The 13,704-nt window shown below is 37.7% G+C and overlaps 1 protein-coding gene across 2 annotated transcripts in view; it reads right to left on the minus strand.

Annotated features, from left to right (window-relative positions):
- Positions 1–13,485, minus strand: part of LOC107041819 (homeobox protein TGIF2) — a 37,112-nt gene extending 23,627 nt beyond the window's left edge. The window contains exon 1 of one of the 2 annotated variants that reach the window (XM_015262584.1): positions 12,959–13,485. In XM_015262584.1, the coding sequence (XP_015118070.1) occupies positions 12,959–13,013 (55 nt within the window). In that variant the 5' untranslated portion in view covers positions 13,014–13,485. Of the gene's footprint in view, positions 1–12,844 lie in introns of both variants that reach the window. The other variant, XM_015262583.1, reaches the window with a different exon arrangement.
- Between the last annotated feature and the right edge of the window lie 219 nt (positions 13,486–13,704).

Raw genomic sequence — 13,704 nt, forward strand, 5'->3', positions numbered from 1 at the left:
ATCAAACCTTAGACGTTTTAAGATATAAATTTTAAATAACAAGCTAGATGCTATCTGTCATCTTTCGACTTTCCGAACCTCTAAATGAGGAAATAGTTATTTTCATCACAAGGTCCACAAAGTATTTTCTGACGAATGTGCCTTCGGCTCGGCCTACAAAGCCACATTTGTCAGAAAATACTTTTGGACCGTGTGATGAATGCAATTTTTCGTCAGAAGGCCCGTAAACCGTGATCAAACCGAGCGAAGCGAGGTTAGAATCGCGGTTTACCGGATCTTCTCACGAAAATAATTTTTTTCTAAGTGTGCATTGATGATTATTGAATTATTTTTCTCATTTAGAGGTTCGGAAAGTCGAATGATGACATATAGCATCCTGCTTTCCCTCTAAAGTTTATACCTCAAAACATCTAAGGTTTGACCGAGTAAATAGCCCAGGGGATATTACAGAATATGAATATACCGGTCGAAATAATTTCATTCTTTCATTATAATGAAAAGTCTTGTCGTTTACTTGTAAACGAAAAAAGGCACAGTTCGGCCACCCGTTGAACGTAACATCACGGATAGAAAATACAGTTCGACACATGTGCGACGGGGATTTTTCAGCTCGTGCGGTTGGCAGCCCTCGGCCTCCAACTCCCCAGTCATGAAGTTTCAAGAGTAATTTTCTAACAGTGCAGTATTTTCTTGCAACGAAATAACTTGTCATCCTTTCAATCATTTTCAAGGTTGTGAGTCCCCTCTGTCATAAGGTATTCACACTTTCGGGGAGATATCAGTTGGATGAGAAAAAATGTAAATTGAATCCGCTTTCCACCAATAATGTCAAGTGCCCACGAATTAGACAGTCTAATGTCGTTCATAGATCACAGGCATTCAGAAGTTCAGTTTTATTCCAAAAATAAAACCAACTCAGTTATGTGCTGGCACTCGTTGTTCCGTATTTAGTTCGCGTGTTTATATGGAACCGTGAGTCTAGGTTCCGAGAGCGCGAAGAGGACACGTACGTCATCACCAACAGGCGGAATGACATTCAATACCCCACGCGGTAAAATTCTCGTGAATGATCCAAATACAGAGGAAGAAGATTATAACCGTATACTACAGGGGGTTTAGAAAACCCATCGGGATGGCCATTCATTATCCACAACTATTTCGAGTGCCTCGAGAGCCGCTCAAATCCGAACATCTTTTCGATTTTTTTTCTCTCATTTTTTTAGGAATTGAAGGGAAAAGAAATGAGTCTTCGAGATTTAATTTTTGACGTTTTTCTTTCTTTCGAGAGGAAAATCGAAGGAAAGCCGTTGGAACAGCGCCTGATGAGCATTACGTAAGGTCCAGTAACCCTCTGTATAAATTTAGGCTCTAAGCTAGAGTCTGGGTCTCTCAGGTTTTAACACGAGGTACAGTGGCAAATACCAAACACTATTCGTCATATCTGCCAGTCTCGCGTTTCTAGTGACCTGAATTTATCGTTAAACTGTCAAGTATTGTCGGTGGGAAGATTAAACATTGAGTCTTGACTCAATTATTCATGATTATATTTTATCTCGTATTATGGAGAGATTTGATTGATTTTTAGTAGCTGGACTGTTGCATTGCTATGTGCATTTGGGGTGTTTGTGAAATGTCAAAATGATGAATAAAAAATTAAAAAATTCATGGAAGAAATATCTGAGTGTGCTGCATCACTGGGAATTTTTTCTCAATCTCGGCCACAAGAAAAGCAGATAGAAAATTGATTCTTGTATTGCATACAGTATAGTTATTTTTGCTAATAAATTGCCTTCTATCAGGTATAATTAATTGGTTATTTCTTGTTATTAAGTTGAATAATATTTGCTTTTAACTAATTTTATCAGATTTTCAACTCAGCTGAATGCTATTATCATCATTATTCTTATCATCCCTTTCTTCTATACAAACGATTATCTTTTTTACGTTTCTATCGCTCTCGTCAGCCCTTCGATAAAATGTTAATAGAAAAATTTTATTTATACATATTTGAATGAATTTGAAAAAGCCATCAGAAATCTTACTTGCAGGGAAATTCATGAAAAGTTCGAAATTTGCAACAATTAATACATTAAAAATTAATTAACGCGATTCAGTAGCGAAGTGGTCAAACGGTTTAAGTCAATTTAGCCTTTAGTTTAGATTTCTAGAAATATTTCTGAATTTACGGGAGATACCGAAATTTTCATAATAACCTTTATTGTAGAGCGAATTGAGTGCGACTAAAAAAGTTATGAGAAAAATTTTACTATCTCTCTTAGATTTCGAGATATTCATTGAAAACTGACCAACAGCCGAAATCAACTTAAACCGTTTAACCACTTCGCTACTGAATTAATTATTATTACATAATAATAATCCGATCAAATTTTTAGTCTCCACTTGTCAATGTCTGTGATTTATTCTATTCATTCTATCAAAAGACAAGCATAGAAATCGAATTTATCGGTATCCTTCCATTATTAGAAAAACTACATCGATTTTAAAACTTTCCGGAGAAATTGGAAAATTATTTTTTTTTAGTCTCGCCGTCCACTGTTTTTTGCATTTTGTAAATTTCTTAACTATCAAAAGATCAAAAGTAACGAAGTACGAATGTTCGGTGGTATAAAAACCCAAAAACTCGTAAAATCGAAAGTGCATCGGAATGCAACAACAAAGCGCATATAAATGTCCATTTCCTCCCAATCACTGTAATTTCTGTTCGCGAACATGTGCCGTCTTCGTGGAGAAATGTCTCTCCACCCACTCAGAAAACTGTTTTTCTTAGTCAACAGTGCATTGGACTACATGATACTGTTGCCCCTTGGAAAATGGCGCACTGTCGAGCAATGGCTCGAGATATATTCTAGTCATTCAAAGGAATTTGCTACTGTTTCATTGAATTGAAAATGAACTGCGTCAATTAAATTGCGTGCGAAAAAATTGACAATAATAATAATAATAATGGATATTCAATTTGTTAAAAAAATTTCATGTGAAATTTTCTGACATGAACACCTAAATTTTCCAACAAACTGTGTTTCCACAAGTAATACCACGAGAGCTTCAAAATTATCGAGCAATTCCCGATAGGTTCGTTGCAAACAAACGAAGGAGTCAAGTTTTTCAGGTTAAAAAATTACGAGTGATTTTTCCTGAACAACTTGACAACTTCGTTTGTGTGCAGGGAACCTTGAGGGAATTACTCGATTAATTTTGAAGCTCGAGTAGTATTCGGGAGGGAATTTTCCCATCCAAATGTCGGCCAAAAGAATTGCACTGTGAGACAAAATCCATCTGACGGTTCCAACCAGGGGTTCACTCGACCACGGAATCTTTTGTTTTCCACAAATATAGTCAACATGAAAAATTACCAGTTGAATTATCAAAAATTATCAGCTGAATACCGTGTTGACTACATGAAATAACAGTCGAATAGTGCAATTCTATTGGCTGACATTTGGATGAGGAAAATTCCCACTGAAATTTAAGAAAATTTTGCGACACAATTTGTTTTTTCACCTTTGACGTTCAATTATAAATGCTAGAATGAATTTTAATGAAAAAAAGTGTGTGAATAACCACAATATCCTTTATTCAGGAGAAAAATTCTTCGGTGCTAGAAAGCGCTCTTGATGTATGTACCCCCACCCCTCTAGCCATCAGAAAGTGACGTTTAAGAATGACAGAGCGATATCGAGCCTCCAGAATTATCGTATAGTTCCCTCCGCGTGTCAAACGTCAACTCCGTAATTCAAGTCTCAGCTAAATAACTTTCTGACGATTATATTTCAGCGAAATTATCATGTCTCTTATCACTCTGGCATAATAATCCAGAGCGATTCTAAGTGGAACAAAATTATCATAAATTAATGGGGAATTGTTATTTTTTTTCTATTGTAATCCTCCCAAAGGTATGAATGAATAGGAAAAATAAATAAATTGTTATTGAAATCATTGCCAATTCCTGACCAAGTAAACTAGTTAGGGATATAGTATGAAGGGGATTTTTTGGCTTGAATCCCAACTAATTCTATTTCTCAATGCCGACTAATAACCACGAGACCGGTGTCTAGTAAATTTTTATTGGTTTCTCAAAGGAAACTCATTAATTTTATCATTGAATGGCAATTATGAAATCTTTTATGAAATGAAAATCACATTTTTCTTTTCCAATCCGTAAAAAACTCGTTTAGATTACCTTTGCGGTTAATCTTTCTGTCATTGAGCATAAAAAAATTCCAATCAGGAAAAAAGACGTCAATGAAACAATTGTAGATCAGATCCTCTCAAGAAGAAAATTCTCACTTCGTTGATAAGCAGATTTTCTGGAGAATGAGTGATTTTAGGAGGAAATCTCAAAAAAGATTTTTTTCGCGAAATTTCATCAGCTTCAAAAAATGTCTTCTAACATTTTCTCTTAAAGTGAATCGTTAATAAGATAAATGCGTAATTAATGAAGATGTTTTAGCCACGTTTCAACTGTTTTCGTTGAATAGAAGGTTTTATTTAAATTCCGAATTTTTTTCTGTTTCGCCGTTCAATTTCGACTTTTAGTGGATCAATGTTCGCCTTCAATGAGTCGAAGCAACCGTTGGGACGCAAACCTCGCATGCTCCACGTCTGGAACACTGAGAAAGTAATTGAACTCAGTTGACTTGATAATCGCGGTGACTAGTGCGCATACACACTTAATATCGCGCCCTATACCTTCTCGATTGGTTCAACTGCACTCGTAAAATGATAAAATGTGTGAGTAAATGCCACAATCTCACGAATTTTATCGATCAAACATTTATGGCATTGCAAATTGATTCGAAAGATGAATAAAAAATTTTTATAGAGATAATTTTGTGAATGTCTTTCACGCTAATGGATTGACATGAAATGTTATTGAACTTTTTTTTAGAAACTTAAATTCTCTGCAATGAATGTCTCCTGAGATTATTAAAGTAATTAGGTAATTAGACAAGTAGAAATCAGTAATGAAGAAGACCGGGGCAGAATGAGGCACCGGGAAAAGCGAGTACTTATCACAATTCAAGAAATTTTTTTAGTTGAGGGTCAATGGTTTTGAGCGTCAAACGACCCTTTATGACGTTCGAAGCTGAGGGTCAAATGGTCGTAAGGGTCAAACGACCTTTGAAGCCGTCAGCGTAGGGTCAAGGGTGAACTGACCCTTTCTGATGATTCCGCTTTAACCCATGGGACCCTTGAGACCATTTGACCCTCACCCGCAGTTGAGGGTCTAATTGTCTGAAGGGGAAAACGGGAAGTCTTTCCGATCATTGCACTAAACCGTTGGACCCTTCAGACCATCTGACCCTTGACCGTAAACTTTCTGAAGGGTTGTTTAACCCTCACGACCATTTGACCTTCAACTCCAAATGTCATTAATGTCAAATTGTGTCAAGGGGTAGACGACCCTTGAAGACGTACAGGTTTGACCGTGAAATGAACCTTTCCGATCATTGCACTAAACCGTTGGACCCTTCAGACCATCTGACCCTTAACCGTAGACTTTCTGAAGGGGTGTTTAACCCTCACGACCATTTGATCTTCAACGCCAAATGTCATTAATGTCAAATTGTGTCAAGGGGTAGACGACCCTTGAAGACGTGCAGGTTTGACCGTGAAATGAACCTTTCCGATCATTCCACTAAACCGTTGGACCCTTCAGACCATCTGACCCTTAACCGTAGACTTTCTGAAGGGGTGTTTAACCCTCACGACCATTTGATCTTCAACTCCAAATGTCATTAATGTCAAATTGTGTCAAGGGGTAGACAACCGCAGGTTTGACCGTGAAATGAACCTTTCCGATCATTCCACTAAACCGTTGGACCCTTCAGACCATCTGACCCTTAACCGTAGACTTTCTGAAGGGGTGTTTAACCCTCACGACCATTTGATCTTCAACTCCAAATGTCATTAATGTCAAATTGTGTCAAGGGGTAGACGACCGCAGGTTTGACCGTGAAATGAACCTTTCCGATCATTGCACTAAACCGTTGGACCCTTCAGACCATCTGACCCTTAACCGTAGACTTTCTGAAGGGTTGTTTAACCCTCACGACCATTTGATCTTCAACTCCAAATGTCATTAATGTCAAATTGTGTCAAGGGGTAGACGACCGCAGGTTTGACCGTGAAATGAACCTTTCCGATCATTGCACTAAACCGTTGGACCCTTCAGACCATCTGACCCTTAACCGTAGACTTTCTGAAGGGTTGTTTAACCCTCACGACCATTTGACCTTCAACTCCAAATGTCATTAATGTCAAATTGTGTCAAGGGGTAGACGACCGCAGGTTTGACCGTGAAATGAAACTTTCCGATCATTCCACTAAACCGTTGGACCCTTCAGACCATCTGACCCTTAACCGTAGACTTTCTGAAGGGGTGTTTAACCCTCACGACCATTTGACCTTCAACTCCAAATGTCATTAATGTCAAATTGTGTCAAGGGGTAGACGACCCTTGAAGACGTGCAGGTTTGAGGGTGAAATGAACCTTCCCGATCATTGCACTAAACCGTTGGACCCTTCAGACCATCTGACCCTTAACCGTAGACTTTCTGAAGGGGTGTTTAACCCTCACGACCATTTGACCTTCATCTCCAAATGTCATTAATGTCAAATTGTGTCAAGGGGTAGACGACCCTTGAAGACGTGCAGGTTTGAGGGTGAAATGAATCTTTCCGATCATTGCACTAAACCGTTGGACCCTTCAGACTATCTAACCCTCAACCGTAAACTTTTTAAAGGGTTGTTTAACCCTCACGACCATTTGACCTTCAACTCCAAATGTCCTTAATCGTTTCGAGGGTCGTTTGACCCTCAAAACCATTTGAAACTCCATTAAAAACCAAAAAAAGTTTTCGTAATTGTAATAAATGTCAATTTTCGGGATGCCTCATTTTTGCCCGGGTTTTTCCTTGATTAATCCGAACTCTATAAGTAGATTATTTTTCCAAAATCTTCAAAATGAGTTCACTCATCGAAAAATGTTATGACACAATTTTTTCCGTAATTCACTTTTCCACGTGAAAATCCCCTTGACATTTCTCACTAAATCTTCCAGCAATTTTTCAATATTTATATACATTGCTAATGAAACACTAGTCAAGTGCACAATTTACATGTGTCCTATATAAACACGTTAATTATAAAAATCAGGACTAGTTCGCTGGTAAGACGAGATGTGGAAGGGGCAATGGAGAGAGGGAGAGAGAAAAAAAGGCATTTGCAATGACACTCTGCACTCTATAACTGACACTAACCTCTTTGACATCTGTTTGCGCACGCATATCTCGCTGGTATTTTGCATTGAATGCAACATCGATGGCATTATTACGTCGAGTGTGAATGAAGACACTATTACAAATCCTCGGAATACTCATAATCTTATTTAATTGTTACAACAGACCCGGGTTCGATTTCCGGCTGGGGGGAGGGGGGGGGGCGGCAAAATTTGTGACACTCTAAATCTCACGGTCTTAATTATCGAACGAGAGTTTCGCAAGCGGGCATTCGGCATCTGTCATTAGTTTTAGTAATATTGGGGTTGAAATTTGAAATTTATAAAATAGTTGATAATTTAAATTTTCAATTGACTATGAATTAAATAATTGAAATATGGGTTTGTAAATTGACTATTGAACAAATATTTATAAATTTCTTGAAAGGGATTTTCAATTAGCCAAATTTCAATTAGCGTCAATCTTTCGAAGCCAATTATTGATTGATAAAATAATTCGGAATTTGGATATTAAATTGCTGATTAATTTAATAATTTAAAATGGATGAGTATTATTAGTTATTGACTTCTTCAAAAGTTAACTGTATTTAAAATTTTCTATTGTCTTTCGGCGAGTGCGGTGCAGGGGGTTGGGAGTGGGAAAGGATATATGAGACGAAAAATTGTTACAACACAAGGGGAATGAGTATTTAATGGCTAATGAAAAAACGGGGGAAAAAATTGATGGAGGAAAAAGGCAGAAAAAAGCAAATTGCCATTCACTGAACATTGGAAATCAATTTATAAGTGCGAACACTTATCGCGAAACAAGAATAATTCTTCGCAATGGATTTTTTAATGAATTCTATTTATAAAATCAATAAAATTAGAAATTGAAATGAGATGAAAATATTTATTGCCGTCATGTGAAGATATTTCGGGAATTGATCTCTAAAAATATATTGTTTAAGAAATATATTATTGTAGGTAGGAGTGTTATTTTGTTGGGAATTGTTGAAGAAATAAGATCAGTTGGAAAGTTGAAGAGGAACTGATTATTTTGTGAACATCTCAAAAACTAGTATTTTTAAATAGTAGTTTTAGCGTTTTCAGAACATTCGGTGAGTACTTCATTTTTGATTAAGATAAAAATTGAAATTCGATATATGAAATCATAGAATTCGAAATTGAAGATATTTTTCCTATTTTTTTGTGAAACTACCTGGGGAATTAATTCCCTAATTTATTTCTCTGATTAAAAAGGACATTAATAGCAAATAGAAATAGAATAATTTTTGTAGAGAATTATTGAAGGAAAATATGAAATCAGAAAATTGAAGAATACGTCATTATATTGTGTCAACAGCTCAGAAACTAGTCTTTTTAATTAGTATTTTTTCAGTACTTCATCATTAATTAAAACAAAATAAAACAAACAAAAAAAACGCAAACAAAATCAAACAAAAAACGCATATAATCTCAGAAATTTAAACAATGACCCCTTTTTTTCCTTTATATTATTATTACGTTTATGTTACAACAAAAGTCGAAATTGAAAAAATTGTGAATGTATTCTGTTTTTTATTCATTTCATCTGAACTTCATGTCTATAATTAACGAAAAGTATTGTTGAAAGCACAACTGGATGTTTCTCTCAACTCGATCATCGTAAAAATTAATAACGACGGCATTTCGGATGATTCCCACGTTAGTTGTTCTCTCGATGATCACAACTACTGAATACAATGACGTTTTGACTTGTCATACCCACGTGAAATAAATACACGTAATTTAATCTGAGGCCCATAGACTTCACATCGACAATTGCATAGTCTCTGATTAGTTGTAAATATAAGAATAAATGATGGACATTTTTTCTGCGCAGTTAGCTAGAAGGGAATGGGTACTTCGCCGCAGGCGATATCGAGTCGAAGAAAACCTCGCGTCACGTGTGAGATGCGGTAATAAAGTCTACGGGTGCTACCATGTTGTTCGACCGCAGCATGGCCAACCATGCGTTCATAAAATTCACTGTCACCAGAAACTTTTTTATCGACTCGTATTGTCCCCACTCCAATGTTTATATTCCCCAAGTTGACGAAACCGCATTAAAAAATTCAACTTTTTTTCTATGAACAATAATTTGAATGAAATTTCAAAAACTAATTTTTATGTATGTTTTGATAATTCAAAACTAAATCTAATCTGTCGTGAAAATCACGTCTTGACGTAATTGAAAAAATCATTTTTTAGTAGCAAATGATTTTTTTTTTTAGAAAATGAAGGCAATTTTGATAAATTTCACTATTTTTCAGACAGAAAAATTCTGGAAATAAGTCACATCAAGTAATATCAGCTGAGATTATTTCAAAATGAATAACAAACGTTGAAAAAAATTGAAATCATGTTTTTATGAAAAAATAGAAAACTTTAAATTTGTTTAAAAATAAATTTTAGCATTACAGATCAGAACTAAATAAAATTCTCGAATAAAATCCAAAGAATAATAATCATTGAAGAATTATAATTGTCTTGTATATTTCGTTTTATTATTTTTTTTTCATCTCAAAACGTCATCAACTCCCCACTCAGACGTTTCATTCAATTTATCCCCCACAACTGTCAAAAAAAAATCCCAAAAAAACCCACCAACAACAGCTGAGCAATGCTTATCGATAAAACTCTTCGAACAAAAAATGGAAAAATTATCGCTATTTGTTACCAGAGGTTCTGTATCAAAGTTTCATCATTTCATTCCAAAGAAATCTTTTAAAAACTGCAACTCATGAAAATTCAAACTATTGCACAATTAATAAAATTATTAAAAAATGAAAACCTACAAAACATCAAATTTATTAAAAAATAAATCTCAGCCGTCAAATACCGCACCAAAAGCGAAAATTCTATTATTTTCTCAATTTTCTAATAATTAACGAGTAGATAAAATCCCTCACTGAACTCGAAATGGCAAAATTGTCTTGAGAATTTCGTTACATTAATTTTTTTCATCTCAAAATGTCAACTCCACACCCAGACGTTTCATTTAATTTATCCCCCACAACTGTCAAAAAAAATCCCAAAAAAACGCACCAACAACAGCTGAACAATGCTTCTCGACAAAGCGTCTCCCAATGAAAAAGGACGAAAAAAAAAATCGCCATTTGGTGTTTCGCTAATGTGGCGGAATATGTTTCTCATGGGACAGCGTTCGAATCCTTAGATTTTCAGCGGTGCCCCAGCCATCACCACGTGGCGAACGTCTGGATTCCTGACGCAGCACGGGGTTCACACGGCACACCGCACGGAACCAACACCGATGCCCCAACGCGCTTTCCACCACGCGGTTACGCATTCAGACGTTTGAGAGTCCTGTCTGAGCCCTCAAAAATTGTCATTTCTTCGCGAAAAAAAAACCCAATTTTTTTCTTTCTCAAAAAATAATTGTGAAGAGCAAATACTAAAAAGTGATAATTGATCAATCAATAAAAAAAATAATTCTTGATGATCTGAAGTTTCAACACTTGCTGAAATGATAAACAAACGCTTGAAGTTGACTTTCCACTCAAAATTTCATCTTTTTCTAGCACAAAAAAATTGTTTCAATCATTTGACGTCGAGTGTTGGACAATTTCCCTCGAAATTTCGTTCTAAATTGCTCGCGAAAACCTCGAAAAAATAATGAATTGGAAATTAATGGAAGATTGATTAAAAAATGGTAATGAACCGTTAAGTTAAACCGTTCGCCTCGTGTCAATCCATCAAAACAACCGCTAAAAATCCATCAGCAATTGAACCAGTTCTCTCCACCTTCCTGTCGCTAGCAGGAAGCATGAATAATTCTCACAAAAAGAAAAAACCCAGATAAATAAATAGAAATAGCCGATTGAATTCCCAACTTTCTATTTAGGTATCACGTATTTTCGAAAACCCCTGGGACCTCGTGGTGAGGAGTTTTAGGCGCCTCGTGCACGCTGAATCTAATGCGACCTCGTGGTAGATTAATTATTCATAACCGAGGACACCCACCATCCGATCCACCATTTCGTGGGATCATAGGTCGAGCAACAATCGGAAAAATATATATAAAATATAAAATATATGGGAGTATCGTGGTTGTGCGGCCTTTGTTGCCGTCAGAGTGCAAAAAACGGAAGTTGTTGGTTGCTGTTATGAAAGAAATCCAGTGCACCTGGCACCCTAGCCCCTCCCCACTCCAAAAATCTCAATTTTCAGGAGTCTCCGTGAGAAGGAAACTGAGGAAAATTAATGCGTCACAGGTTTTCGTCGGATAACTTCGGATCTAGTGGATATAGGGGAATATTGATAAGGAACGTTTTTCTGGAGGAGATTCCGGGCTACAAAAAAGGTCATCATAATTTTTTTGCTGCCTGCGATAGATTCGGAGTGATTTAGAAAAAACGTGGGAGCATTCTGTCAGACCTGACATTTGAGGATTTGTTTTGATTAGACGTCTTTCAATCCAGAGGAGATGACAAGATTTTTGTGGAGATTTTCGTCAAACTTGGCGTTTTGAATGTTGAAGATCGAGTTTCATTTTAAAAATTTTAATACGGGAAATAATGCATCCCCAGTTTTCATCAGATACGATTGAGATCAGCAAAAAATCTCAAATAAAAATTCATCATCAAAAATTCTCAGATATTCATTAAAAAAATCATGAGAAGCAAATGTCAGACCTTTTTCTGGAGGCAATCGAGATGAAAAAAATTCTTCAAAAATGAAATGAGAGATATTTCCAAAACAGGTGAAAGCATTTTCCCCAAAACTTGAGAAATTCAAATTTTCAACCACAACATCAAAAGCACCAAAAATAACTTCTTACAAAAATTCCAACCAAGAATAGACTCCAAATAAATCCCTACAAAATCTCCTAAAAACAAAAACCAAAGAAATTCCTCACCTCCTCAAAACCAAACAAATCCCCAACCAACTCTCAATCTCCATTTGCCTCTCTATACCCCCGAAACCTTCGACTTTACCCTGTCCCCCTTATCCACCTGAACGGCTCGTCCAAGCCAGCCTAACCCACAATCACTCCTAGAACCATCGAAAGCCCGGACTTTGCCTCGTGTCGCGAATTCCTCGCGCTTTTTTTCCCCACCAATTCCCCCTGAACTTTGCACCCAATCTCCCGCAGTCACCAAAACCCCCGCAAAAACCGTTTTGAATCATGTAACCCAATGATGCAAAGGTATTACGACGTTTTCGCATGCGGCGAGACGAAAAAAAGCCCCGAGCGAAGCAGAAAAACACGAGACAGAGATGCCCCGTGACAGCTGCGCCCGCCTCGCTGCGCGTTAGTCCGCCGCATGTACTATAAAATAAGAGCGACGAAACTCAAATAGAAGAGGGCCTAAAACATTCCCGAAAACAAAAAAAAATCGCAGCAAAAAAACATCCTGAAGACACAACGAGAATAAAAAAAAATGACACGAACCGAGCGGAAGCATAAATTCCCGAGGGGAATAATCCACGACGATCGAGTGCCATAAACCGACTTGTCACTGAGATCAAACAATTCCCCCAAAAATCGAGTATTATTGTATCGCGGAAGGGTGACAGCTGGGACTCGTTCGATCTTACCTGGCGACAGTACTGCCGGCCTGTGAAATCTCGAGTCCCTGCCCCCATTCTGTTCACGACGATGATCCAAGTGATGGGAATGATGATGATGATGTGAATGATGTTGCTGCATACCTGTCCTATCACCGTTTATCCTCTGATCCATGTGCAACGCCGCTGGCGGAAGCATTTTGTCTTTTCCACTTCACTGTCACTCGCGAACGATCAACTAGATCAATTAGTTTTCGTCTCGATTAATTGACTATTCACCCGCCCGAGACTCACGTGCACTTGTCACTCGGTAAAAAAAGCCTCGATATATCCACAAAAATCGACTGACTAATTAACGGAGGTTGAAGCACATGTCAATGATGCTGGTGAGATCGTTGTTAGTGGGAGAATAGTGACACTGATTTGAGCACGTTGCGATTCGTACGCGGGACGTCGGCGTCGTGCCCGCTTGCCTCCATTTGACGTTGTCGCGCCTTTTTTCTTCTCTTTATTCAACTGCGTGAATTTTATCGGAGTCTCCTCGGTTCAGCGATTTATGGAGATGTTAATTTCGTCCGGGGGACGCCGATGAGTGTGGAAAATGGGAAAATTTGCCCGGCTGACGCTGAGTGAAAACTACTCGAATGCCAGAATGCGACTGAGTCGAGCACGCCGACGCCGGCTTGACAGGCCGCCTTGGGACGCCGGGAGATCTCCTCTTGCCTCTCTCGGATATACCCCCTCTTGTCAGACGAGGAGTATGGCGGGGTTTAACGCCGCTCAAACACTCCCCACTAGGCGGCACACCGCCATTGCCAGTTGGCGGGAAAATGTATCCATGACAGCTGTGCCTTTTGCACGCGCAAAGCCTGTGGTTTTACGGCGGCGGG

This window comes from Diachasma alloeum, unplaced genomic scaffold, assembly GCF_001412515.2.
Source record: "Diachasma alloeum isolate Michigan unplaced genomic scaffold, Dall2.0 Dall_scaffold_00379, whole genome shotgun sequence".
Taxonomy (NCBI): domain Eukaryota; kingdom Metazoa; phylum Arthropoda; class Insecta; order Hymenoptera; family Braconidae; genus Diachasma; species Diachasma alloeum.